Here is a 25,716-nt window from a genome sequence, read left to right as displayed (position 1 = left end):
ATATATATATATATATATATATATATATATATATATATATATATATATATATATATATATATATATATATATATATATATATATATATATATATATATATATATAAATGATAAATGGGTTATACTTGTATAGCGCTTTTCTACCTTCAAGGTACTCAAAGTGCTTTGACAGTATTTCCACATTCACCCATTCACACACACATTCACACACTGATGGCGGGAGCTGCCATGCAAGGCGCTAACCAGCAGCCATCAGGAGCAAGGGTGAAGTGTCTTGCCCAAGGACACAACGGACGTGACTAGGATGGTAGAAGGTGGGGATTGAACCCCAGTAACCAGCAACCCTCTGATTGCTGGCACGGCCACTCTACCAACTTCGCCACGCCGCCCCATATATAGAAAAATTTATATTTTACCTCTGTTTTAAATGATATATTTTAAACTGTCCTTTGCCTGTATTTCTTTGTGGTGTACAGCCCTTTGTTTTTCAACAGTGGTTGTTTTAAAGGGCTTTATAAATAAGTTGGTATGGTATGGTATACCAGTCTTAGCAAATCACACGCAACATGCCCACAATAAATTGCACACAATGTTTAGCGCGTGGTGTTTGGATCTTAGTAAATCAGGCCCTTGGTGTTTAATTTAAGCTGGATCTGTTAAGCACGCTACTTCGTTCTCTCTCATATTCAGGCTCAAAAATATAAGGTACTGGATAATAATTGGGTTCAAAGTAGTCTTTGGTGGCTCTACTGAAGTCTGCCATGATTAGTAGTGTTGTTGTCGAAGAGAAAAGTGAATGTTGTGATGCGGCTGTGAAATTAATACGAAATTAACAAACTATAAATATTACATGTTATAATGAATGTGCAAATCTCTTTGGGTAGATCTCAACCATACATGGCAACAGCCACTGAAGTCAAAAAGGCTAAATACATCACTGAAGTCTCGAACTACAAACGGCTCGTTAGGAGCAAGTTTGGAAGAAGACAACATTGTTTTATAAAGACTTATGGGGATCCCAAATACACAGAAACGGGTGATAAAAGTTGATTTTGCAGTAGGACCCTTTTAATGGTGTACGGTAATATGCTAATGAGTAGGCTTCATACGTTTCAGTTAAGCTTTGTGTTCTTTATGATTGTAAGTTTCAGATGCAATCATCCATGTCACGTTTGAGGGTTTGTGTGTGACCAACAACCACACACACACTATTAATCATGCACATGTAAGAGCGTGGGCACTCTGATTTGGGGGAACCTGCTAGCAGCTCACTTAAAATTTCTTGAAATCTGGCTTTCATTATCTGCTTCCTAAGAAATGCAAGTTCAGCGGAGCATACTTTGTCATCACGGTGATCGGCATGTGAGAACAATTCATAACAGGGGCCATCCCTCTGACCTCAGGCTTGCTTTTTGTTCTGCACTTGTGATACATCTTTAGTCACGAGTCCCTTCCTTTCGGTATCTGTGTTCTTAAAATTGTATGGGGTGATTCTTGAATTCTCATCAGCGGTGATAAGAAGGGCACCACTAAACACATTTATCTAGTGCCGTCACAGCAGAAACCTTTATGTACTGCCCCACAAGTTCACTGTAAATTCTTATCTAATGTGAAGTATGCAAACTCATCCTCTGAAGGGAACACAATGTACAATAATATCCATAATACACATTACCAAGCAAATGCCCCAATTAAATGCATTTGGTACAGTGTTGATTTAATTTTTTTTACAATAAACATTGTATTTTTCGGACTATAAAGGCGCACTTAAAATCCTTTAATTTTCTCAAACCCGACAGTGCGCCTTATAACCCGGTGCGCCAAATGTACGGAATCATTCTGGTTGTGCTTACCAACCTCGAAGCAGTTTTATTTGGTAAATGGTGTAATGATAAGTGTGACCAGTAAATGGCAGTCACACGTAAGAGATACGTGTAGACTGCAATATGACGCCAGTAAACACCAAAACTTTAAATGTTCCATTGAAAATAGAGAACATTACACAAGGCACTCAAAAATCTGTCAAAATGTTTTAGTATGACTTTGAAGCCGCACCGCTTGATGAATTGCTGGTTCATTTCGGCAACCATAGTCAGATATACAAGTATTACTATGGTGTGTTTATAAGGACCGCAAAATGGAACCCATTAGCAGACATATTACCAAAAGTAGCGGCTTATAGTCCGGAAATTACGGTATATGGAATTTTGATTCACAATATTATGCAAAACCAACTTTGCTTACCTTCTTGGTACTTGTTGATGTGTATTTAAGATCTGCATAAGTCCTGAAAATTTCCCCCACTGTAGTCCGTGATGATGCCGTAGTTTATAAACTTCTTCTTTTTCACTATTTTCTTGTTATGGGGCATTAATCCTCTGCTGTTGCCATTTCAAATATAAAGTAGCGTAAAGTTCTAACTTATATCTTGCTATCGAAGCGCTAAAAACTATCATATGGTCCAGAAAATACGGTAATAAAAGGCTTGTATTTGAGAGAAATATGTTGTTTTTAGCCTTAGATGACCAGTTGCTTAATTACTGTCATGTGTGATGAGAAATATGAGTCAAATCAAGAGCAACTACTTCAACTTTAACTTTAGGCAGTTCTAAACAATAGCTTCATATGGCATTAAAAACTACATTCCAATTGTTACTGACAGTTCTTTGTTTGGTTAAACGACACTTATTGAGTCATGGCCTTTACATGAGTGTGCGGATGCAGATGTGTCCCCTGCCTCTGCTCATCGAACATACAAGAGCACACATGACAACTAGAAGAAAGTTCGGTGGTTTAACATGTTGCAATACAGAAAGCAAAAGGCAAACAAAATGTATGTCGTTTCAAAGAAATGGATCACTTTCTCGTCGAGTATGCTATAAACGAAGAAAAAAAAGTGCTTAAGTCAGCTTTGCATGAGGTATCTCTTGCAGTGAAGACATAACTCACACCTAAAATTTATGGTTTTTGCAAATAAATGGGGAAGTAGCAATGAACTGTAATAATTATAACCGAGGGTAAAACTTCTGACAGTTAGTATTACCATTTTAAGGTGAAATTATCGAAAAAACGTGATTAATAACTACACTTTTAAAATCTCACGGACTGACTGGCACCAGCCTGCGAGCTTAAATGATCAAATGAAAACAAGAAACATCGACGTCTTACCCCATTAAGAAACTACATACCCCAATTTAAAGGTTTATAAACATAAACACACAAATGTCTGAGCAACTAAGCTATTCAATTGTGAACATTTATTCTACAAATTGTTTTGTCTTAGCGTAAGTGATCGAAAACACAATTCCCGCCAAAAATATTAATTTGAAATAATAGATTTGATTTAAATTAATCTTAAATAGCTACAGTACAAACCCATCCATCTTCTTCCGCTTATCCGGGTCGGGTCGCGGGCGCAGCAGCCTAAGTAGGGAAGCCCAGACTTCCTCTCCCCAGCCACTTCGTCCAGCTCCTCCGGGGGATCACGAGGTGTTCCTAGGCCAGCCGGGAGACATAGTCTTCCCAACGTGTCCTGGGTCTTCCCGTGGCCTCCTACCGGTTGGACGTGCCCGAAACACCTCCCTAGGGAGGCGTTCGGGTGACATCCTGACCAGATGTCCGAACCACCTCATCTGGCTCCTCTCGATGTGGAGGAGCAGCGGCTTTACTTTGAGCCCCGTGCTGGGGCTGCTCCTCCGCCGGATGAAGGACGACGGCTACAAGGCCTTCTACCTGGAGGGCGGCTTCAGTAAATTCCAGATGACAGAGCTTCTCACCCTATCTCTAAGGGAGAGACCCGCCACCCGGCGGAGGAAACTCATTTCGGCCGCTTGTACCCGTGATCTTGTCCTTTCGGTATTAACCCAAAGCTCATGACCATAGGTGAGGATGGGAACGTAGATCGACCGGTAAATTGAGAGCTTTGCCTTCCGGCTCAGCTCCTTCTTCACCACAACGGATCGATACAGCGTCCGCATTACTGAAGACGCCGCACCGATCCGCCTGTCGATCTCACGATCCACTCTTCCCTCACTCGTGAACAAGACTCCGAGGTACTTGAACTCCTCCACTTGGGGCAGGGTCTCCTCCGCAACCCGGAGATGGCACTCCACCCTTTTCCAGGCGAGAACCATGGACTCGGACTTGGAGGTGCTGATTCCCATCCCAGTAGCTTCACACTCAGCTGCGAACCGATCCAGTGAGAGCTGAAGATCCTGGCCAGATGAAGCCATTAGGACCACATCATCTGCAAAAAGCAGAGACCTAATCCTGCAGCCACCAAACCGGATCTTCTCAATGCCTTGACTGCGCCTAGAAATTCTGTCCATAAAAGTTATGAACTGAATCGGTGACAAAGGGCAGCCTTGGCGGAGTCCAACCCTCACTGGAAACGTGTCCGACTTAATGCCGGCAATGCGGACCAAGCTCTGACACTGATTATACAGGGAGCGGACCGCCACAATAAGAAAGTCTGTTACCCCATACTCTCTGAGCACTCCCCACAGGACTTCCCGGGGTACACGGTCGAATGCCTTCTCCAAGTCCACAAAGCACATGTAGACTGGTTAGGGCATGGGTGTCAAACTTTGGCCCGCGGGCCAAATTTGGCCCACCGTGTAATTTCACTTGGCCCTTGAGGCAATATCAAATTAACACTAAAGCTGGCCCGCTGATCCTCCCGGGAGTCTTCCAAACGCCCGCCAGCCCTGGCCCAGTCACATAACAAGTGCGGCTTCTGCACGCACACACATTAGAATGCAACGCATACTTCATCAACAGCGATACAGGTTACACTGAGGGTAGCCGAATAAAAAACTTTAACACTGTTAGAAATATACGCCACACTGTGAATCCACACCAAACCAGAACCCTTTGCAGCACTAACTCTTACGGGACGCTACAAGGTGTGTGTGTGGGGGGGGGGTTTGGTGGTAGCGGGGGTGTATTTTTTAGCGTCCCGGAAGAGTTAGTGCTGCAAAGGATTCTGGGTATTTGTTCTGTTGTGTTTATCAATCAATCAATCAATCAATGTTTATTTATATAGCCCTAAATCACAAGTGTCTCAAAGGGCTGTACAAGCCACAACGACATCCTCGGTACAGAGCCCACATACGGGCAAGGAAAACTCACCCCAGTGGGACGTCAATGTGAATGACTATGAGAAACCATGGAGAGGACCGCATATGTGGGTAACCCCCCCCCCCCCCCCCCCCCCTCTAGGGGAGACCGAAAGCAATGGATGTCGAGTGGGTCTGACATAATATTGTGAAAGTCCAACACATCAGCGAAAGTCCAGTCCATAGTGGGGCCAGCAGGAACCATCCCGAGCGGAGACGGGTCAGCAGCGTAGAGATGTCCCCATCCGATGGACAGGCTAGCGGTCCACCCCGGGTTGGGAGCAGAGTAGAAAAGAAAAGAAAAGAAACGGCAGATCAACTGCTCTAAAAAGGGAGTCGATTTAAAGGCTAGAGTATACAAATGAGTTTTAAGATGAGACTTAAATGCTTCTACTGAGGTAGCATCTCTAACTTTTACCGGGAGGGCATTCCATAGTATTGGAGCCCGAATAGAAAACGCTCTATAGCCCGCAGACTTTTTTTGGCTCTGGGAATCACTAATAAGCCGGAGTTCTTTGAACGCAGATTTCTTGCCGGGACATATGGTACAATACAATCGGCAAGATAGGCAGGAGCTTGACCGTGTAGTATTTTATACGTAAGTAGTAAAACCTTAAAGTTGCATCTTAGGTGCACAGGAAGCCAGTGCAAGTGAGCCAGTATAGGCGTAATATGATCAAACTTTCTTGTTTTTGTCAAAAGTCTATCAGCCGCATTTTGTACCATTTGTAATCTTTTAATGTTAGACATAGGGAGGCCCGAAAATAAAACGTTACAGTAATCGAGACGAGATGTAACGAACGCATGGATAATGATCTCAGCATCGCTTGTGGACAAAATGGAATGAATTTTAGCGATATTACGGAGATGAAAGAAGGCCGTTTTAGTAACACTCTTAATGTGTGACTCAAACGAGAGAGTTGGGTCGAAGATAATACCCAGATTCTTTACCGAGTCGCCTTGTTTAATTGTTTGGTTGTCAAATGTTAAGGTGGTATTATTAAATAGATGTCGGTGTTGAGCAGGACCGATAATCAGCATTTCCGTTTTCTTAGCGTTGAGTTGCAAAAGTTAGCGGACATCCATTGTTTAATTTCATTAAGACACGCCTCCAGCTGACTACAATCCGGCGTGTTGGTCAGCTTTAGGGCATGTAGAGTTGAGTGTCATCAGCATAACAGTGAAAGCTAACACCGTATTTGTGTATGATGTCACCTAGCGGCAGCATGTAAATACTAAAGAGTGCAGGGCCAAGAACCGAACCCTGGGAACTCCGCACGTTACCTTAAAGGCCTACTGAAAGCCACTACTACCGACCACGCAGTCTGATAGTTTATATATCAATGATGAAATCTTAACATTGCAACACATGCCAATACGGCCGGGTTAACTTATAAAGTGACTTTTAAAACTTCCCGGGAAATATCCGGCTGAAACGTCGCGGTATGATGACGTATGCGCGTGACGAAGTCCGAGTAACGGAAGTTATGGTACCCCGTAGAATCCTATACAAAAAGCTCTGTTTTCATTTCATAATTCCACAGTATTCTGGACATCTTTTGCAATTTGTTTAATGAACAATGAAGGCTGCAAAGAAGACAGTTGTAGGTGGGATCGGTGTATTAGCAGCGGACTACAGCAACACAACCAGGAGGACTTTGTTGGAGCGCTAGCCGCGCTAGCCGCCGACCTCACCTTGACTTCCTACGTCTCCGGGCCGCCAAACGCATCGGGTGAAGTCCTTCGTCCTTCTGCCGATCGCTGGAACGCAGGTGAGCACGGGTGTTGATGAGTAGATGAGGGCTGGCTGGCGTAGGTGGAGAGCTAATGTTTTTAGCATAGCTCTGTGAGGTCCCGTTGCTAAGTTGCTAAGTTAGCTTCAATGGCGTCGTTAGCACAGCATTGTTAACCTTCGCCAGCCTGGAAAGCATTAACCGTGTATTTACATGTCCACGGTTTAATAGTATTATTGATTTTCTATCTAGCCTTCCAGTCAGGGGTTTATTTTTTTGTTTCTATATGCAGTTAAAGCACGATGCTATCACGTTAGCTCGTAGCTAAAGCATTTCGCCGATGTATTGTCGTGGAGATAAAAGGCACTGAATGTCCATTTCGCGTTCTCGACTCTCATTTTCAAGAGGATATAGTATCAGAGGTGGTTTAAAATACAAATCCGTGATCCACAACACAAAAAGGAGAGTGTGGAATCCAATGAGCCAGCTTGTACCTAAGTTACGGTCAGAGCGAAAAAAGATACGTCCATCACTGCCTCTCAAGTCCTTCACTGTAATGTTCCTCATCTACGAATCTTTCATCCTCGCTCAAATTAATGGGGTAATCGTCACTTTCTCGGTCCGAATCTCTCTCACTCCATTGTAAACAATGGGGAATTGTGAGGAATAATAGCTCCTGTGACGTCACGCTACTTCCGGTACAGGCAAGGCTTTTTTTTAATCAGCGAGCAAAAGTTGCGAACTTTATCGTCGATTTTCTCTACTAAATCCTTTCAGCAAAAATATGGCAATATCGCGAAATGATCAAGTATGACACAAAGAATGGATCTGCTATTCCCGTTTAAATTTTAAAAAATAATTTCAGTAGGCCTTTAACATAGTCCGAGGTCACATTGTTATGGGAGACACACTGCATCCTGTCAGTAAGATAAGAGTTAAACCAAGACAAGGCTGAGTCTGACATCCCAATACGCGTTTTGATACGCTCTGATAAAATATTATGTTTAACAGTATCGAAAGCGGCGCCAAGATCAAGAAGCAGCAACATAGATGAAGCATCAGAATCCATCGTTAGCAACAGATCATTAGTCATTTTTGCGAGCGCTGTCTCCGTAGAGTGATTTGCCCTGAAACTGGATTGAAAAGGTTCACAGAGATTGTTAGACGCTAAGTGTTCATTTAGCTGCTGTGCAAAAATTCATAAAGTCATCTGCTGAGTGGCTGGAGCTACTGGGAGGAGTCCCTTGTTGGGTTAGCGATGCTACTGTACTAAACAAAAATTTAGGATCATTTTTGTTGAGGTGGATGAGATTTGAGTAATATTTAGCTTTAGCTGAGGTAAGCATGCGTTTATAAGTTATTAAACTATCACACCATGCTTGATGGAAAACCTCAAGTTTAGTCGCACGCCATTTGCGTTCCAGCTTTCTACATGATAATATCTGGGCTTTAGTTTCTTCTGTAAACCATGGGGTACGCCTTTTAGGGGCCCTTTTTAGCTTTAGCGGTGCTACACTATCAATGGTGTCGCGCAGGGCGTCAAAGTTGTTAGTGAGGTTATCAATAGAGCCCACATAATTTGGGAATGGTGCCATTACCGAAGGCAGTAGGTCAGTAAGAGTCGTCGTTGTGGCAGCATTAATGTTGCGGCTGCTATAGTAGTTATTATTATTATTAGTAGTTTGTTGACAATGAGTCAGAACTTCGAATTTTATAAGGTAATGATCGGACATTACTTTAGTGTACGGGAGTATCGTAACTTTAGAGGTGGTGACACCCCTGACAAGCACAGGATAATGCATACATTTATAATTTGGTTTCAAAACAGTTACAAAAAAGTGGGACCCCCAAATATTTACTTTGGGACCCCATTTTTATGACTTGTTGGGGTCCCTAGGATTTTTAGACTTGGCAAACTCATCTCGCTGGCCAGATAAAACCGGTGTCAAACGTACAGATCCGTGCGACGTTGGATCCGTTGGATTTTGTTTTATGCGCTGCGTAGCTCCTCCTGTCAAACTTTGGGCTGATTGCTCATCTTTTATTACAATCATCTTTACCCCAGTAGGGAGGAGATATAGCTCCATGTGGAGGAGTTCAAGTACCTCGGGGTCTTGTTCACAAGTGAGGGAAGAGTGGATCGTGAGATCAACAGGTGGATTGGTGCGGCGTCTTCAGTAATGCGGACCCTGTATCGATCTGTTGTGGTGAAGAAGGAGCTGAGCCGGAAGGCAAAGCTCTCAATTTACCGGTCGATCTAGGTTCCCATCCTCACCTATGGTCATGAGCTTTGGGTTATGACCGAAAGGACAAGATCACGGGTACAAGCGGCCAAAATGAGTTTCCTCCGCCGTGTGGCGGGGCTCTCCCTTAGAGATAGGGTGAGAAGCTCTGTCATCCGGAAGGAACTCAAAGTAAAGCCGCTGCTCCTCCACATTGAGAGGAGCCAGATGAGTTGGTTCGGGCATCTGGTCAGGATTCCACCCGAACGCCTCCCTAGGGAGGTGTTTAGGGCACGTCCGACCGGCAGAAGGCCACAGGGAAGACCCAGGACACGTTGGGAAGACTATGTCTCCCGGCTGGCCTGGGAATGCCTCGGGATCCCCCGGGAGGAGCTGGACGAAGTGGCTGGGGAGAGGGAAGTCTGGGCTTCGCTGCTTAGGCCGCTGCCCCCACGACCCGACCTCGGATAAGCGGAAGAAAATGGATGGATGGATGGATGGATGGCTGGATGGATGGATTGATGGACCTTTACCCCATGAAGTGAAATGTTGCATGGAGCTCAAGAGTGAAGGCAACTGACTGTAAACTAGGGCTGGGCGATATATCGATATACTCGATATATCGCGGGTTTGTCTCTGTGCGATATAGAAAATTACTATATTGTGATATTTGAGTATACGTTCTCACGCAGTTGCTTTTAGCTGCTGGCATTACACTACTGCAGGCTCTCCTCGCTCTTTCCTGTGTCTCCTTCTCACCGACAGACAAGCGTACCTTCTTACATACGTCACGTCATACGTCACATACGTATACGCCCTTGCGGAGCAGAGAGGTAGCAGCATGGGTAACGTTAGTTGTAATGCTAGCGCAGCCGTGCGAGTGGTAATACGAGAGAGAGAAGGTGCGAATCTGGTAACAAATGAAGGAAGAATTAATTCCCCCAAAAAACAGCAGGGGGTCCATCGTGTGGCGGTGGTTTGGCTTCAAGTGGGAATATGTCGAACAGACAACCGTAATTTGTCAAGTGTGGGGCGAAAGCGTTGCAATAAAAAGTAGCATTACTGCTATATGTAGCATCATTTGAAAAGTCACCTGCTAGAGAATGAAGAGTGCTCACTCCGCATGTCAACATCTCCGTTCGGTGCCACACGCCCACACCACCAAAATGCCGAGGCAAACATTTCCAGATCAACACCGTATGAAAAAAATAGTGATTTTTTTAAATTGTGATTTCCTTCTCTGCAAGAAAGTTTAAAGGTAGCATATATTAATGCAGTATGAAGAAGAATGTTTTAATGTAGACACATAGAATCATACTGCTGTGATTATATGCATCAAGTGTTCAATCAAGAATGAGGCAAAAAAATCGAGATATATATCGTGTATCGCGATATGGCCTTAAAATATCACGATATTAAAAAAAGGCCATATCGCCCAGCCCTACTGTAAACTATATAATTTATGGTGCATTTTCCACCAAGCTTCTTGCAGATTTGGGTGCTCTATGGGCACATTAAATGTACATGAGGGACCTCATTCTTATTAGGTGGTAGGGGTTCAAATATTTATTTCCCTCAATCCAACAATAAATATTAATTTAACTAGCTTTATTTTACCAAAATCCACCGGGGATCATATACTGTACTTATTTTCCCCACCACGTGGCCTGTCAGTAGACTCATGCCTGAAAAATAGCAAGCAGGCATACACTATCCCTGTGTGTGTGTGTGTGTGTGTGTGTGTGTGTGTGTGTGTGTGTGTGTGTGTGTGTGTGTGTGTGTGTGTGTGTGTGTGTGTGTGTGTGTGTGTGTGTGTGTGTGTGTGTGTGTGTGTGTGTGTGTGTGTGTGTGTGTGTGTGTGTGTGTGTGTGTGTGTGTGTGTGTGTGTGTGTGTGTGTGTGTGTGTGTGTGTGTGTCTACCCTTCTTGAGACATCAACAAGTCATCAATACCATCAATACAAGTTAGGACATAAATCATGGTCCGAATACGGAAAACCATTGCATTTAGGGCTGCAACTAACGATTAATTTGATAATCGATTAATCTGTCGATTATTACTTCGATTAATAATCAGATAAAAGAGACAAACTACATTTCTATCCTTTCCAGTATTTTATTGAAAAAAAACAGCATACTGGCACCATACTTATTTTGATTATTGTTTCTCAGCTGTTTGTACATGTTGCAGTTTATAAATAAAGGTTTATAAAAAAAATTAAAAAAATTGCCTCTGCGCATGCGCATATCATAGATCCAACGAATCGATGACTAAATTAATCGGCAACTATTTTTATAATCGATTTTAATCGATTTAATCGATTAGTTGTTGTAGCACTAATTGCATCTAATAGAGAAGGTCTCATTTGCACCCCTGGTGGTGAAATCTATCAAAAGTAGGGTGGTCAAAAAAAATTTGCGCTCAATGAGGCATCTCCTCCTAACTATACGAATGCGCATGTTGCCCGTCCTCTTAAAAGGGGAGGGGGTGTCGCACTAATATACAATGAAAATTTCAACCTTACCCCTAACCTAAATAATAAATATAAATCATTTGAGGTGCTTACTATGAGGTCTGTCACACCGCTACCTCTCGACCTGGCTGTTATCTACCGCCCCCCTGGGCCCTATTCGGACTTTATCAGTGAATTCTCAGAGTTCGTTGCTGATCTAGTGACGCACGCCGACAATATAATCATAATGGGGGACTTTAATATCCATATGAATACCCCATCGGACCCTCAGTGCGTGGCGCTCCAAACCATAATTGATAGCTGTGGTCTTACACAAATAATACATGAACCCACGCATCGCAACGGTAATACAATAGATCTAGTGCTTGTCAGGGGTGTCACCACCTCCAAAGTTATGATACTTCCATATACTAAAGTAATGTCCGATCATTACCTTATAAAATTTGAAGTTTTGACTCTTTGTCAACAAGCTAATAATAATAATAACTGCTATAGCGGCCGCAACATTAATGCTGCCACAACGATGACTCTTGCTGACCTACTGCCTTCGGTAATGGCACCATTCCCAAATTATGTCGGCTCTATTGATAACCTCACTAACAACTTTGACGATGCCTTGCGCGAAATTATTGATAGTATAGCACCGCTAAAGCAAAAAAGGGCCCCTAAAAGGCGCACCCCATGGTTTACAGAAGAAATTAGAGCTCATAAATTATCATGTAGAAAACTGGAACGCAAATGGCGCGCGACTAAACTTGAGGTTTTCCATCAAGCATGGAGTGATAGTTTAATAACTTATAAACGCATGCTTACCTTAGCTAAAGCTAAATACTACTCAAATCTCATCCGCCTCAACAAAAACGATCCTAAATTTCTGTTTAGTACAGTAGCATCGCTAACCCAACAAGGGACTCCTCCCAGTAGCTCCACCCACTCGGCAGATGACTTTATGAATTTCTTTAATAAGAAAATTGAACTCATTAGAAAGGAGATTAAAGACAACGCATCCCAGCTACAACTGGGTTCTATTAACACAAATAAGACTGTATATACGACGGACACTGCCCTCCAAAATAGTCTCTCTATTTTTGATGAAATAACATTAGAGGAATTATTACAGCGTGTAAGTGGGATAAAACAAACAACATGTTTACTTGACCCACTTCCTGGGAAACTTATCAAGGAACTGTTTGTATTATTAGGTCCATCAGTGTTAAATATTATAAACGTATCACTTTCCTCCGGCACTGTTCCCCTAGCATTCAAAAAAGCGGTTATTCATCCTCTGCTCAAAAGACCTAACCTCGATCCTGACCTCATGGTAAACTACCGACCGGTCTCCCACCTTCCGTTTCTTTCCAAAATTCTCGAAAAAATTGTTGCACAGCAGCTAAATGAACACTTAGTGACTAACAATCTCTGTGAACCTTTTCAATCCGGTTTCAGGGCAAATCACTCTACGGAGACAGCCCTCGCAAAAATGACTAATGATCTATTGCTAACGATGGATTCTGATGCGTCATCTATGTTGCTGCTTCTTGATCTTAGCGCCGCTTTCGATACCGTCGATCATAATATTTTATTAGAGCGTATCAAAACACGTATTGGTATGTCAGACTTAGCCTTGTCTTGGTTTAACTCTTATCTTACTGACAGGATGCAGGGCGTCTCCCATAACAATGTGACCTCGGACTATGTCAAGGTAACGTGCGGAGTTCCCCAGGGTTCGGTTCTTGGCCCTGCACTCTTTAGTATTTACATGCTGCCGCTGGGTGACATCATACGCAAGTACGGTGTTAGCTTTCACTGTTATGCTGATGACACTCAACTCTACATGCCGGACTGTAGTCAGCTGGAGGCGTGTCTTAATGAAATTAAACAATGGATGTCCGCTAACTTTTTGCAACTCAACGCTAAGAAAACGGAAATGCTGATTATCGGTCCTGCTAGACACCAACATCTATTTAATAATACCACCTTAACATTTGACAACCAAACAATTAAACAAGGAGACTCGGTAAAGAATCTGGGTATTATCTTCGACCCAACTCTCTCGTTTGAGTCACACATTAAGAGTGTTACTAAAACGGCCTTCTTTCATCTCCGTAATATCGCTAAAATTCGTTCCATCTTGTCCACTAGCGACGCTGAGATCATTATTCATGCGTTCGTTACCTCTCGTCTCGATTACTGTAACGTATTATTTTCGGGCCTCCCTATGTCTAGCATTAAAAGATTACAGTTGGTACAAAATGCGGCTGCAAGGCTTTTGACAAAAACAAGAAAGTTTGATCATATTACGCCTATACTGGCTCACTTGCACTGGCTTCCTGTGCACTTAAGATGCGACTTTAAGGTTTTACTACTTACGTATAAAATACTACACGGTTTAGCTCCAGCCTATCTCGCCAATTGTATTGTACCATATGTCCCGACAAGAAATCTGCGTTCAAAGAACTCCGGCTTATTAGTGATTCCCAGAGCCAAAAAAAAGTCTGCGGGCTATAGAGCGTTTTCTATTCGGGCTCCAGTACTCTGGAATGCCCTCCCGGTAACAGTTAGAGATGCTACCTCAGTAGAAGCATTTAAGTCCCATCTTAAAACTCATTTGTATAATCTAGCCTTTAAATAGACCCCCCTTTTTAGACCAGTTGATCTGCCGTTTCTTTTCTTCTCTCCTCTTCTCCCCTGTCCCTTGCGAGGGGGAGTTGCATAGGTCCGGTGGCCATGGATGAAGTGCTGGCTGTCCAGAGCCGGGACCCCGGGTAGACCACTAGCCTGTGCATCGGTTGGGGACATATCTGCGCTGCTGACCCGTCTCCGCTCGGGATGGTTTCCTGTTGGCCCCGCTGTGGACTGGACTCCCGCTGATGTGTTGGATCCACTGTGGACTGGACTTTCACAATGTTATGTCAGACCCACTCGACATCCGTTGCTTTCGGTCTCCCCTAGAGGGGGGGGGTTACCCACATATGCGGTCCTCTCCAAGGTTTCTCATAGTCATTCACCGACGTCCCACTGGGGTGAGTTTTTCCTTGCCCGTATGTGGGCTCTGTACCGAGGATGTCGTTGTGGCTTGTACAGCCCTTTGAGACACTTGTGATTTAGGGCTATATAAATAAAATCATTGATTGATTGATTGATTGAAAAAGGAGATTTTTCAAATTGACTGTGTGTCGGTTTTAGAAGTGCTCCCTCTCTGGTCAACATATGAAATAAGTGTGTGTAAACATTTGAAGTGCTGCCCCTCTGGCCAACATATGTAATAACAAGTGTGTGTAACAAATGTAATTTAATTTCATTAATTAAAATAAATATGTAAATAGACACATACTGTAATAACTTGAAGTAAATAATAAAGATTAAAAACCCATTACAAAAATAACTTGAAGTAAATAATAAAGATTAAAAACCCATTACAAATTCAAAAACATATTATTAACTAACAGCTTACCTATTTTATATTTGCATAGTATGTTAATGTTGTAAATACAAATCTTTATATATCGAGAAAGGGTGGGCCTAAAGAGGTAGGCATTTTTCAGAGGTCTAAAGACGGTAACAAATACAAGAATGTGTGTGTGTGTGTGTGTGTGTGTGTGTGTGTGTGTGTGTGTGTGTGTGTGTGTGTGTGTGTGTGTGTGTGTGTGTGTGTGTGTGTGTGTGTGTGTGTGTGTGTGTGTGTGTGTGTGTGTGTGTGTGTGTGTGTGTGTGTGTGTGCTATTGTGAACTTACCATTCCATGACAATAAGCAGACATTTTCTGCCTTGATAGAGGTTCTCATAGACATCAATAATTCGTACAATATTGGAACAGGGCGATGCCCTCCAGTGGAGCTCCACTTCTCTACGTGCTTTGGAACAATCCTGCAGCATCTAGCAGATAGCAAAGCATAAAAGAGCGTGTGTGTTAAATTCATGATGACTTACACATTGACACATGCAAGCTCAGTATAAAGTAGCACAGTGCTGCCATCATGTGGCTGAAGTGTAACAGGCATATGTTGCAGGGCCCGTCATGTGATGCCTTCTTGTTGTGACACATTCATTGCACAATTTGACACTTATCTATGCCAATTATTATTATGCCTATCAATCAATCTTTGATAGGCATATTCCTTTAATGGCTGATTCAAAACACAAAGATGAGCACATTATAAATTGCAAAATACATAAAGAAGAAGAAACAAAAATAAGTGAAATCCTTTCAAGACTATAGAAATAATTCCTCCATGTAAGTCTGCAAATAATCATATTTCCATCATGGCATGTTTAACATTCCAGTCTTGCCCACAGACACAGCACAACAGTGGGCTTGATGCCAGCGGGCCCTTCATACTGGAAGGTCCTCATCTAGTCTTCAGATGCATAGCAGCATCCATAGAACGTACGTGTCCATGCACTAAATTAGCCCGATTTCTCAAATAGTTTGTCTCTAAAAAGGCCTCCTTCAGCCCATGGAAACACCTTAAGCTGATTGTGTTTGGTTTTTGAAAAAGTCGGACTAACACACCCGGATATTGCGATTGGAAAGCAGATCTCTCGAGGGACCCTTGGTGACTGTCCAAAAGAAGGTCTGAAATTAGGAACCACAAAGTCCCGACTCCCCACTGACCGAGGATCTGGTGTTAGGTCTGCGAGAGCCTTGCAACTGACAGCCAGATTAGAGACCAGGGTGGCACATGACTAATTAGACCGGAGGTTGGCAACCCGCTGCTCTAGAGCCGCATGCTGCTTCTTAGCGCCGCCATATTGGCCCCCTGGATTTTTTACAAAAATGTATAAAAATGGAAAAAGATGGGGGAAAATATGTATTTTTTGTTTTAATACAGTTTCTGTAGGAGGACAAACGTGACACACACCTTCCTAATTGTTAGAAAGCCCACTGTTTAATATGTTTGTGTTTATGCTTCACTGATGAGTATTCTGCGAGCGCCATTTTGTCCTACTAACTTTGGCTGTCCTTGAACGCACCCAGTTGTGTAGACTGTGACGCAACAGTTTGTTTACATGTACAACTTTCTCCGACACTGCCACAGAAAGACGTGTTTTATGCTACTCTTTCTTTGTCTCATTTTGTCCACTAAACGTTGTATACTATGTGTAAATGTGCAAAGGTGAGCTTTGTTGATGTTATTGACTTGTGTGGAGTGCTAATCAGGCATATTTGGTCACTGCATGACTGCAAGCTAATCCATGCTAACATGCTATTTAGGCAAGCTGCATGTGCATATTGCATCATTATGCCTCATTTGTAGGTATTTGAGCGCATTTAATTTCCTTTACTTATGTCCTGTGTATTTATGTTTTTTTTGCATGTCTCATGCACTTCTGATAGTAATTTGGGTGCCATGTTGTTCCAGACCACAGCAAGTGTTACCCAGCTTGCAAAGATTGTAATAAATCTATTAGAAGAAGACAGCCTGTAGTTTCCTTTAACTTGGACACACACATCTATACCTTTGGCTCTTCTAAGACAGTCATTTCCAGGAGTTATCGTACCCACTGAGAAGCCTCCCTTTTACTAATGTTTTCCAAGGTTTTAAAAATGTGTAGAATAAATATTACATTTCAACATTTCGGTCAACAAAGATTTTGATAGTAGGCTATTATAGCTAATATAACCAGATGTATTTTTGTATTTTTGATCCAATTTGGCTTTTTCATCATTTTGGGTTGCTGGCCCCTGAGTTAAACATTTAAAAAAAATTCGGTATGCTAAAATTTACAAAATGTTCAAATGTAAAAAGCTTTATTCCAATACATAGTGTAGTGTAGTTACAAAACAGGCCGCCAGGTGTCACCAAGTGTGCAGGCTGCAGGGAAACCAGCCAGTACAACATGAGCAGCTTCCCTGTCAGGATGACGTCAACAAAAAGTCAAGTAACCGTTGAGCATTGAGGTACAATTATTATAATTAACAATGATCGTTCAATTATTTGTAATTGTTGCCGTATTCACCCAGCTCTCGGTGAAACATACAATTTAAGTCAATTTCAAGAAAACTACAGTACAGTACCACTGAATTTTCTGGATTTTTTTTTAAACACCTTTAGCAGCAACTGCAAAGTAGCAAGCAAAACAGATGTGCGTGATTCACTACTGAAACTTCCCGATTGATAGTGAAGTTTATCAAGCTAGCAAGTGCAGGAATAAATCCATTGAAATGTCATTTGTTCTCCTGATCTTGTTACTAATAAGAGTCACCATGGCGTGCACTCTGATTAATTTACTCTCAAGAAGCTTTCCGCTTGCCCACTGTTTATTTGTACAGACTGTAAGCAACATAAAATGGTGTTATCTGTGTGTTAGTGACTTGCGGGTCGATACCAAAATATTGATTCTGCCAATACCAGAACTTTATGCTCCAATTTCGATTCTCAAATCAAAATATCAATACTTTTTGCACATTTTGTTATGTTACAGCCTTATTCCAAAATGAAAAAAATTCATGTATGTCCTCCAAATTCTACACAGATCACCCCACAATGAAAATGTGAATAGTTAGGTTTTTTTGTTTGTTTTTTGCAATTTTATTACAAATAAAAAACTATAAAAAATCAAATGTACACAGGTAGTCTTTTTGAAAACGATGCCACAAGCTTGGCACACCTATCTTTGGGCAGTTTCGCACATTCCTCTTTGCAGCACTTCTGAAGCTCCATCAAGTTGGATGGGAAGCGTTGGTTTTCATCCAGGATGTCTCTGTACATTGCTGCATTCACATCCTGCTGCTGAAAAACATCCCCACAGCATGACGCTGCCACCACCATGATTCACTGTAGGGATGGCATTGACCTGGTGAAGAGCGATGCGTGGTTTCCTTCAAACATGATGCCCGGAATTCACGCCAAAGACTTCAATCTTTGCCTCATCAGACCAGAGAATTTAGTTTCTCATGGTCTGAGAGTCTTTCAGGTGCATTTTGGCAAACTTTTACGAAGAAATGGCTTTCGTCTGGCCACTCTACATACAGGCCTGATTGGTAGATTGTCCTTCTGGAAGGTACTCCTCTCTCCACAGAGGAATGCTGTATCTCTGACAGAGTGACCATCGGCTTCTTGGTCACCTCCCTGAATAGACTAAGATGAATGCAGCAATGTAGAGAGACGTCCTGGATGAAAACCAACACTTCTCATCTAACCCGATGGAGCTTGAGAGGTGCTGCAAAGAGGAATGGGCCAAACTTCCCAAAGATAGGTGTACCAAGCTTGTGGCATCAAATTTAAAAAGACTTGAGGCTGGAATTGCTGCTAAAGATGCATCAACAAAGTATTGAACAAAGGTTGTCAATACTTATGTACATTCTTTAGCTTTTTATTTTTAATACATTCGCAAAATTAAAAAAAATATTTTCACATTGTCTGTGTGTAGAATTTTGAGGACAAAAATGAATTTATTCCATTTTGGAATAAGGCTGCAACATAACAAAATGTGTAAAAAGTGAAGCGCTGTGAATACTTTCCGGATGCACTGTAAGTCATTACCAGCAACTACTTTTTAATTCGCCTAGGGTAAGTACGTAAGGCCTTCAGTCTGTCAATTTCTTTATTTAAGAAAATGACTGGCAATTAAAATGAGTCACTCTGTATTATGATACTGCAGGTCTATGTATCCTATTATTGTAGGTTATTTGGAGACACTACTTACAGAGTTGAATATAAATAAGAACGCATTCAGTGCAGAATGACGTCATTTGTTTCGCCCTGTGATTTGATATCGTTTGAAGCAAAAACACTTGAAATACACTCCTTCTGAAGTTTACCAGACACATTGGGTATATTTTCACAACGTATCTGATCGATATCGCCGATACCAGCTTGAATTTGACCTGAAATCGGACCGGGAAGAAAATCTGCGGTTTCGCACATCACTTTTGTGCATCAATGTGAATAATCTTTAAACTTGAAAGAAGCCCCTTTATTTCCTCCCACTCTCTGTTGATTGGTTTGTTCGGTGTCGAGGGCCACACCGCAGTCATGACTGCCCTCAGAGGGCCGCTTGTAACAGTGAATGTAGGAATATAAAAGTATAATCGCATCATTATATTATTGCCTATGCACTTGTTTGTTTGATTTGTGTATGTACAAATTGATCGATAACTTGCTTTGAAATTTTAAGTCAAGGTGACAAGCAGATATTTAAGTATTTATTGTTATTTTTACAAACTATCATACAGTATATAATAATTAGGAATGCTAAAAAATGTATTTTTTAATCATTCGAATCCCGATTTTTTTAGTAATTTTCAAAATTCACATTTATTAGATTTTTTTTGACGAATTAATAAAAATTAAAAAAAATTGCTGCTTGGTGCCTTGTCTGAGCTGCTGTGACTTAGATTACCTTGGTAACTAATTAGAATACAATAGTAACTAATTAGATTACCATAGTAACTAGTATATCATGCAAAAGCGCAGATTCCAATCATTGAAATACTTTGTATAACCATACGGTCATTTGAAAACATCACTGCACATCATAATGGCAGCTACAGTTACCATCTTAAAGATCTAAAAAAATTATTTGGGAATGTACGGCTTGAAAAGCTTAACGGGCCTTAATTTGCCCAAGTCTGGCTTACTTGGTGCATGTATAGGTCATATGTCAGCAACCAAAATGAAAGTTTTGTAACCTGTAAGCTGTTTTGGTAAGGTGTTGTTATTATTATACCAAATAATACATTGCAAAAATCAGTTCGAATCGTGAATCATGTTGAATCAAATGAATCAAATCCTCACCCCAAAAATCGGAATGGAATGGCAAGATGCCCAAAGATTCACACCAATAATAATTGAATATTTGTACGTACAGTACAGGCCAAAAGTTTGGCCACACCTTCTCATTCAATGTGTTTTCTTTATTTTCATGACTATTTACATTGTAGATTGTCACTGAAGGCATCAAATCTATGAATGAACACATGTGGAGTTATGTACTTAACAAAAAAAGGTAAAATAACTGAAAACATGTTTTATATTCTAATTTCTTCAAAATAGCCACCCTATGCTCTCGGCATTCTCTCGATGAGCTTCGAGAGGTAGTCATCTGAAAAGGTTTGCACTTCACAGGTGTCATAGTTTTGATGCCTTCAGTGACAATCCACAATGTAAATAAAGAAAACACATTGAAATGAGAAGGGGTGTCCAAACTTTTGGCCTGTACTGTATCAAAGTTTAAAACATGACATTTCATTTATTACATACATTTTTTTCTGAAAAAATGGAAACAATGAAAACATTTAGTAAGAAAGATGAAGTATCCACATTATTCCCAGGCTTTAGCGGGCCACATTAAATGACGTGTCGGGCTGGATCTGGCTTTGAGTTTGACACTTGTGATTTTAACCATTTTAATCTATTTTTTATAAGATTTCAAAAGCAGCGATGTAGTGATGGACGGTGGCACAGTACATTTATTTTGTAAGTTGTATAAGCATCAACCAGCAGAGGGGGCAATCAATTCAGATTGTTGTTTGCTGACTTAACAGCTGCCACACAAAATCGAAACTGAAATTTGAAGAGGAATACAGCGAAAGAAGCCATTTTCAATTGAATATTTAAATGTCAAAGAGAAGTAAGTCAGAGCAGTAAAAAGAGAAGACAGGGCCATGAACTAAAAATAGCCAAATCTAAATATAACAAAGCCCCACCTACCATCTTCATTAACAAAATGCTGTGCACACCACAAACCCCCCACAAGCTCTTCAAGAACTGTGTCGTCCCCCATCTGTTGTTGGCCCTCTGAGAACAAACCCTGGAGCCTGATCAGGAGGGGGCAGATGGGAACACAATGCACTTCCAATGGCAAACACAAAAGCCCCACAACCCCAGGCAGGACACTGACGAGGGGTGGAGGAGCTGTGAAAGTCCACCTGCCACTCCTGAGCCTGACAGTGGCAGCCAGGACTGAGCTGGTGGGAATCACACTGAACGGGTGATAAGACGGGGAAATTGGATGGTGGGGAAGGATCACAGTATGACCGGTTAAGCCTCTTAAGGGTTAAACAATAATCTTTCAGAAAGTGTTTCTCTACATGTAGCAAACATGTTTATGTGTCAACGGGACATGATCTGATTAAAGATATCGGCTAAACTCCAACGACCATCAGATATCAGTGCTGTATGCGTCTCCACCGGCAGTAATCACGCTGCATGGACGGTAAATGCTCTTTATCTCACAATAACTACAAGTTGTTTTGAAACAGTTCAAGACAGATGCAGAGATCTAACATCTTATAATACAACGTTTCAGAGTTGAATCTTTCTATCATGAAGAGACACAATGAATCACAAAACCAGTGAAGTTGGCACGTTGTGTAAATGGTAAATAAAAACCGAATACAATGATTTGCAAATCCTTTTCAACCTATATTAAATTGAATAGACTGGGAAGACAAGATAATTAAGGTTCGAACTGGAAAACTATGTTATTTTTTGCAAATATTAGCTCATTTGGAATTTGATGCCTGCAACATGTTTCAAAAAAGCTGGCTCAAGTGGCAAAAAAGACTGAGAAAGTTGAGGAATGCTCATCAAACACTTATCTGGAACATCACACAGGTGAACAGGCTAATTGGGAACAGGTGGGTGCCATGATTGGGTATAAAAGCAGCTTCCATGAAATGCTCAGTCATTCACAAACAAGGATGGGGCGAAGGTCACCACTATGTCAACAAATGCGTCAGCAAATTGTCCAACAGTTTAAGAACAACATTTATCAACCGGCTATTGGAATTCAAGGATTTCACCATCTACGGTCCGTAATATAATCAAAAGGTTCAGAGAATCTGGAGAAATCACTGCAAGGCCAAAAACCAACATTGAATGCCCATGACCTTCAATCCCTCAGGCGGTACTGCATCAAAAACTGACATCAGTGTGTAAAGGATATCACCACATGGGCTCAGGAATACTTCAGAAAACCACTGTCAGTAACTACAGTTTGTAGCTACATCTGTAGGTGAAAGTTAAAACTCTACTATGCAAAGCGAAAGCCAATTATCAACAACACCCAGAAACGCCGCCGGCTTCGCTGGGCCCGAGCTCATCTAAGATGGACTGATGCAAAGTGGAAAAGTGTTCTGTGGTCTGACGAGTCCACATTTCAAATTGTTTTTGGAAACTGTAGACGTTGTGTCCTCCGGAACAAAGAGGAAAAGAACCATCCGGATTGTTATAGGCGCAAAGTTCAAAAGCCAGCATCTGTGATGGTATGGGGGTGTATTAGTGCCCAAGGCATGGGTAAGCTACACATCTGTGAAGGCACAATTAATGTTGAAAGGTACAGTACATACAGGTTTTGGAGCAACGTATGTTGCTATCCAAGCAACGTCTTTTTCATGGGACGCCTCTGCTTATTTCAGCAAGACAATGCCAAACCACGTGGCTTTGTAGTAAAAGAGTGTGGGTACTAGACTGGCCTGCTTGTAATCCAGACCTGTCTCCCATTGAAAATGTGTGGCGCATTATGAAGCATACAATACCACAACGGAGACCCCGGACTGTTGAAAAACTCAAGCTGTACATCAAGCAAGAATGGGAAAGAATTCCACCTGAAAAGCTTCAAAAATTGGTCTCCTCAGTTCCCAAACGTTTACTGAGTGTTGTTAAAAGGAAAGGCCATGTAACACAGTGGTAAAAATGCCCCTCAGCCAATTTATTTGCAATGTGTTGCTGCCATTAAATTCTAAGTTAATGTTTTGCAAAAAAAAATAAAGTTTCTCAGTTGGAACATTAAATATCTTGTCTTTGCAGTCTATTCAATTGAATATAAGTTGTAAAGGATTTGCAAATAATTGTAGGGGACGGCGTGGCGAAGTTGGTAGAGTGGCCGTGCCAGCAATCGGAGGGTTGCTGGTTACTGGGGTTCAATCCCCACCTTCTACCATCCTAGTCACGTCCGTTGTGTCCTTGGGCAAGATACTTCACCCTTGCTCCTGATGGGTGCTGGTTAGCGCCTTGCATGGCAGCTCCCGCCATCAGTGTGTGAATGTGTGTGTGAATGGGTGAATGTGGAAATACTGTCAAAGCGCTTTGAGTACCTTGAAGGTAGAAAAGCGCTATACAAGTATAACCCATTTATCATTTATTCTGTTTTTATTTACGAATTACACAAGCCAACTTCACTGGTTTTGGGGTTTGTAAATAAAGTCAAAATAAGACTTGAGTTTATTTTAAAATCCGTGCAGGATTGACTCTTTGGTCATAGTGTGGACATTGTTGTTGCTAGCAGTCAGTCATGTCCCATCGTGGCTAAATACTGTATGCGGAACACCCTGGGGTACAACACTTTCATTCAAACGGCTGGGTGACCAAGGAGGAAGTATGAGTGAAACTGAAACGAACAATGACATCAGTACTAGGGATGTCCCGATCCAGGTTTTTGCACTTCCGATCCGATACCGATGTTTTTGCACTTCCGATCCGATACCGATACTGGCCTATCCGAGCATTTATTAAAGTTTAAAGTTTTTTAGCCTACTTAGTTGTCAGATTCATGTTGAAAAGGGTTTTAGTACTCTTGATAACAACTAGCCAGCTGAATTAGGTGAGTTTGAATAATACACAATGGTTGGTAACAAGAAACTGACCTGTTTATTCAAGGATAAACACAATATAAACAAAATTATACATGACAAACAAAAAGGGCATTATTGAACAGTAAAAAAGTGAACAGTATAAAGTGCAAATAATGCTGTAAACATTATTAAAAAAGCAAAACACACAAACAACCTGAGTGGGATAAAATGTCTATAACTCAGCAGCAATACTTGCTCTTGAACAAGTGTAAACTTAAAAAAAAAAAAAATTGTTTGCCCACCCCCTGACTGCAGTCCGAGCATAATGGGGAGATTCTTTCTAACAAAGACGAGCATCGAAAGCCCACTTTACTCACGAGAGATAACGGCTCATCGTCCAGAATTATTTCCTCGGCAATGACTCTAGTTATCCCCTGGGCTTTAGCACTGTTCAGTGGCAGTATGTCACGCTTCGCGAACGTTTCTGTCAGTTAGTTGGGTAGGACCTTTCTTTTTCTTTTCGTCAGTTTTCTTTAGAAATTCTTCATATTCTTTACGGTGGTTTTTCGCTAAATGCTTGATCAGATTTGTTGTATTAAAATGTCTTACAACTTTACCACCACGTTTGACTTTATTGTGGCATGTTTTGCACTCCACCTCTTCATCTTTTTCATTTTGTAGGGTAAAATAATCCCACACAACTGACATTTCTACCGGTAACTTCCGCTCGCCTTTCGAAACCATGAACCGGCATCCGCTTCCGATTAGGACGGTTAGGACACAGACCTGTGGATGTGTTGAAGGTGTGCTGGAAAATGCGGAATGGAAATTAGGGAGCAGCAGAAAAGTGGAATGTATTATTTAAATCGGTGCGTTGGAAAACACGTACCGGAAATTTTTAAAAAACTGGATCTGGATCGGCATTTTCCCATGCCTTGCCGATACGCATTTTTTGGCAAATATCGGCGGCCGATCCGATTCTAATATCGAATCGGGACAACCATAATCAGTACACTACAGTGACTTCCTAGGTAGAGTTCCTACAAAAAAAACTAAATATTAGGGGTGCTGGGGAAAAAAATCAATTCACACCTGAATCGCATTTTATATTTACTACAATTCCCTATCTCATTAAAATCTGCCAACTGTGAATCCCTTGCTACATTCAAAACCTATCATCATCCCTATATAATCAATAATCATTGGAAAAAGTATCCCCCAGAAATGCGAGCGGAGTCTGCATAGCTGGCTATTGCTGCTAATATCACCAATCAATCAGAGTTTATTTATATAGCCCTTAATCACAAGTGTCTCAAAGGGCTGCACAAACCACAACGACATCCTCAGATTAAAAAAAAACATCTTTACTTTCCCTACTTTTTAGTACAGATATTTCAAAACCGACAGGTTGAAAACAATATAAAACAATTAGAATATTAATCAAGATCAAATCATACCATTTATCAAAATATATTTTCTTTTTGCCATGTCGCCCAGCCCCAGTCAATAATACACAATAACTGTCATTAAATATTTATTTCCATCCTTTGTTTTTAGCAATCAAAGTCATTCTGTGTTCAGGGACTCATTTCACGAATGTAAAAAGACAATGACAAAAATAGTTTTAGTAAAATGAAATGATCTATTAATACCT

General features: G+C 41.4%; 1 protein-coding gene across 1 annotated transcript in view; it reads right to left on the bottom strand.

Annotated features, from left to right (window-relative positions):
- The window catches only part of mapkapk2a (MAPK activated protein kinase 2a), a 98,161-nt gene that overhangs the window by 35,154 nt on the left and 37,291 nt on the right, over positions 1 to 25,716 (bottom strand). The window contains exon 2 of the mRNA XM_062025721.1: positions 15,279 to 15,418. Coding sequence (XP_061881705.1) covers positions 15,279 to 15,418 — 140 coding nt within the window. The remainder of the gene's footprint in view (positions 1 to 15,278; positions 15,419 to 25,716) is intronic.

Source organism: Entelurus aequoreus, linkage group LG01, assembly GCF_033978785.1.
Source record: "Entelurus aequoreus isolate RoL-2023_Sb linkage group LG01, RoL_Eaeq_v1.1, whole genome shotgun sequence".
Lineage (NCBI taxonomy): Eukaryota > Metazoa > Chordata > Actinopteri > Syngnathiformes > Syngnathidae > Entelurus > Entelurus aequoreus.
The sequence above is the reverse complement of the archived record's forward strand: the minus strand, read 5'-3'. Positions and strand labels throughout refer to the sequence as shown.